This window comes from Diorhabda carinulata, chromosome X, assembly GCF_026250575.1.
Source record: "Diorhabda carinulata isolate Delta chromosome X, icDioCari1.1, whole genome shotgun sequence".
Classification (NCBI taxonomy): Eukaryota; Metazoa; Arthropoda; class Insecta; order Coleoptera; family Chrysomelidae; genus Diorhabda; species Diorhabda carinulata.
In genome coordinates, this window is record NC_079472.1 from 31,461,659 (window position 1) to 31,464,177 (window position 2,519).

A 2,519-nucleotide genomic window follows, 5' to 3' on the forward strand; every position below is an offset into this window, starting at 1 on the left:
GCAACAAACTAATAACCTCGATGGAGCAGACTTCAAACACTTCTGAAGCCATTGCTGAGCTTTTACAGTATTTTTTTATCAAGAAGCAAAAATCACTTAAATGACTGTGTTTTTTTGACTAATCGAAATGTCACGTAATTTCACACATAGTTTTTTGAAAGTTGGTACTTCACAAACGTCATATGGATTCGACGATGGCGGCGCCATCTTTGTGTCAGTCACTCGGTTTATTTAATGATGTAATATCACGATAACTAACCAAAATTGGAAACTAGTTTTTTTATCTCATCTTTAATACAAATTTTTCCAATTAACTTGAGATTATTGTATTTTCTTCTTCTGTACTATGAATGTTGGTTTGTTTTGACAACGTTGAGTGAAACGAATGAGTCCGTACACCCCTGTTGTTTGTTTACATTGTCGAAGAAAACTATCTAATTCCATTTTCTAGAGATTTCGAGATGAAAATTGTCAATATTATTCAAGAAAATAATAAAATGCAATGTAGAGTTGTAATATATTATATTTTTCATAAAAATAAATACGAAAAATGGAAATAAATAAAATTTAATGCACAACAGTTTGTTAGGCTACACTAGGAAGTATGTTTGATATACGAGGGTTGAACACAAATAAGGTTAGAATTGACAGCATTCGGTTATTATATGTTTGTAGGCGAATTTCAAATTGAAAAAATTATGTTTTTACTGTAAAAACTGCTTGAAAAACTTCCAGTGAATTGAAAAATTCATCGATAATACATTTTAAAGAACGTTAATCAACTTTTTCCAAAAACTTTCAATTGTATAGTTTTACTTTCAATAATTCTCTGTATACTCTTCAAGCTTTCACCTCTAGTTTCAGGAAGAAATAAAAGTAACAAAAGAAAACCGGTAAAAGTAGCAAAACCATATAAAAACATGCAAACATGTATGCCGTAAGCTTCCGCCAGCAACGGAAACCCAAAATCTAAAACAAAAACCAACACACCTCCAAATAACATAGCGACGCCCATTCCCGTCGTTCTTAAATCTTGTTTAAACAACTCCCCTATGTATCCCAACGGTATGGATCCCAATCCCAAACCATAGGATATAATAAAAGTTATAACGCATACAACTGGTAACCAACGGAGTTGCAAATAGACTGGTAACTCGATACTTTTCAATAAAAAGTATAAACCGATTCCAAGCATTGATATTGAACAAAAAAATGATGAAAATAATAAAAGAGGTCTTTTACCAAATTTATTAACTATCAAAGAAACTAGAATAACAACGAAAAGTTGTATGGAACCGGTTAATATACTAATTTCATTTGGCGATAAAGCAGCACCTGCTTCTGTGAATATTGGAACCATAAAAGACAAAATTATACTAATACCAGATATTTGCTGAGTAAATGTAACGATAATACAAATAAATAAAGATTTTCTTGAAGTTCTACTCGTAAATATACGGAAAATATTCGTTTTTTTACCAACGTGATTAGTAGAAATATCTTCAATATATTCGTATTCCTTATAAACATCTTTATCGTTTTTATACGTTCTCAATTTTTTTAAAACAATCAAAGCTTCACGTTTTCTTTGTTTACTGGCTAAATACATCGGTGTTTCCACTATAAAATAAGATGATACTAGATGTAATAAAGACGGTATTGCACTAGTTAAAGTAAATAATTCAAAACTAGTTATAACAGCTCCTAATATGTAACTAATCAATACACCAATTGGTAAACCTAAACTTACGACGCAACCCAACCAAGTACGATCTTTTTCAGTAGCTATTTCGTTATTATAAACTGGCACTGTGACAAGTACAGCTGATAGAATACAACCGTTAACAAACTGACATGCGTAATAGAAGTAAACGTGTTTACTAAAAGCTATTATAGTCATGGTAAGGATTAGAAAAACCGAGCAGCACTGTAACATTCTTCTTCTTCCTAATATATCAACTAATTTACCAGCGACGCATGACGAAAATATTATCGCAAAACATGGAGTGGATACTATTATAGATACTTGTAAAGTTGTTATTGGTACTTTCAACGGATTTACATCGGTGTCGTTTGAGGTTAGTTTTGGAATTATTGCCGATGGCCAAGCTACTGTGGTTCCAAAAGTGACTAGAAGGATATCAACTGAAAATAAATATGTTTATTAGTTCAATATTTATTTAAGATCAAAATAAATTGAATTAGAAAACTGATCAAATATCAGTGCAATGAATGAATCTTCCTTTCAACATTATATTTGGGTGATTTGGAAGCTGACAGATAAAAGAACTTCGAACCGAGGATCTTTTTAAACAGATTCGTGAGCTAACAAATTTTTTCTCAATCATTTTTCCTTCAGTATTTTGGAAATTTTGTTTGCAAATACGAATATTAATGTTTGAAGGGTTCAAATAGAGTTTTTGTGATTCGGAAGCAGCTGTCTCTCTGACAGTTAAAGGAACTTCGAACCGAGGAACATTTTAAGCAGATTCGTGAGCTAAAAAATTTTTTCTCAATCA

At 31.4% G+C, this 2,519-nt stretch overlaps 1 protein-coding gene across 1 annotated transcript; it reads right to left on the bottom strand.

The window, feature by feature from the left end:
• Positions 1-778: 778 nt before the first annotated feature.
• On the bottom strand, positions 779-1,900 carry LOC130902470 (facilitated trehalose transporter Tret1-2 homolog). Its single transcript, XM_057814645.1, has one exon. It carries the CDS (start codon positions 1,898-1,900, stop codon positions 779-781), a length of 1,122 nt encoding a protein of 373 aa, XP_057670628.1.
• Between the last annotated feature and the right edge of the window lie 619 nt (positions 1,901-2,519).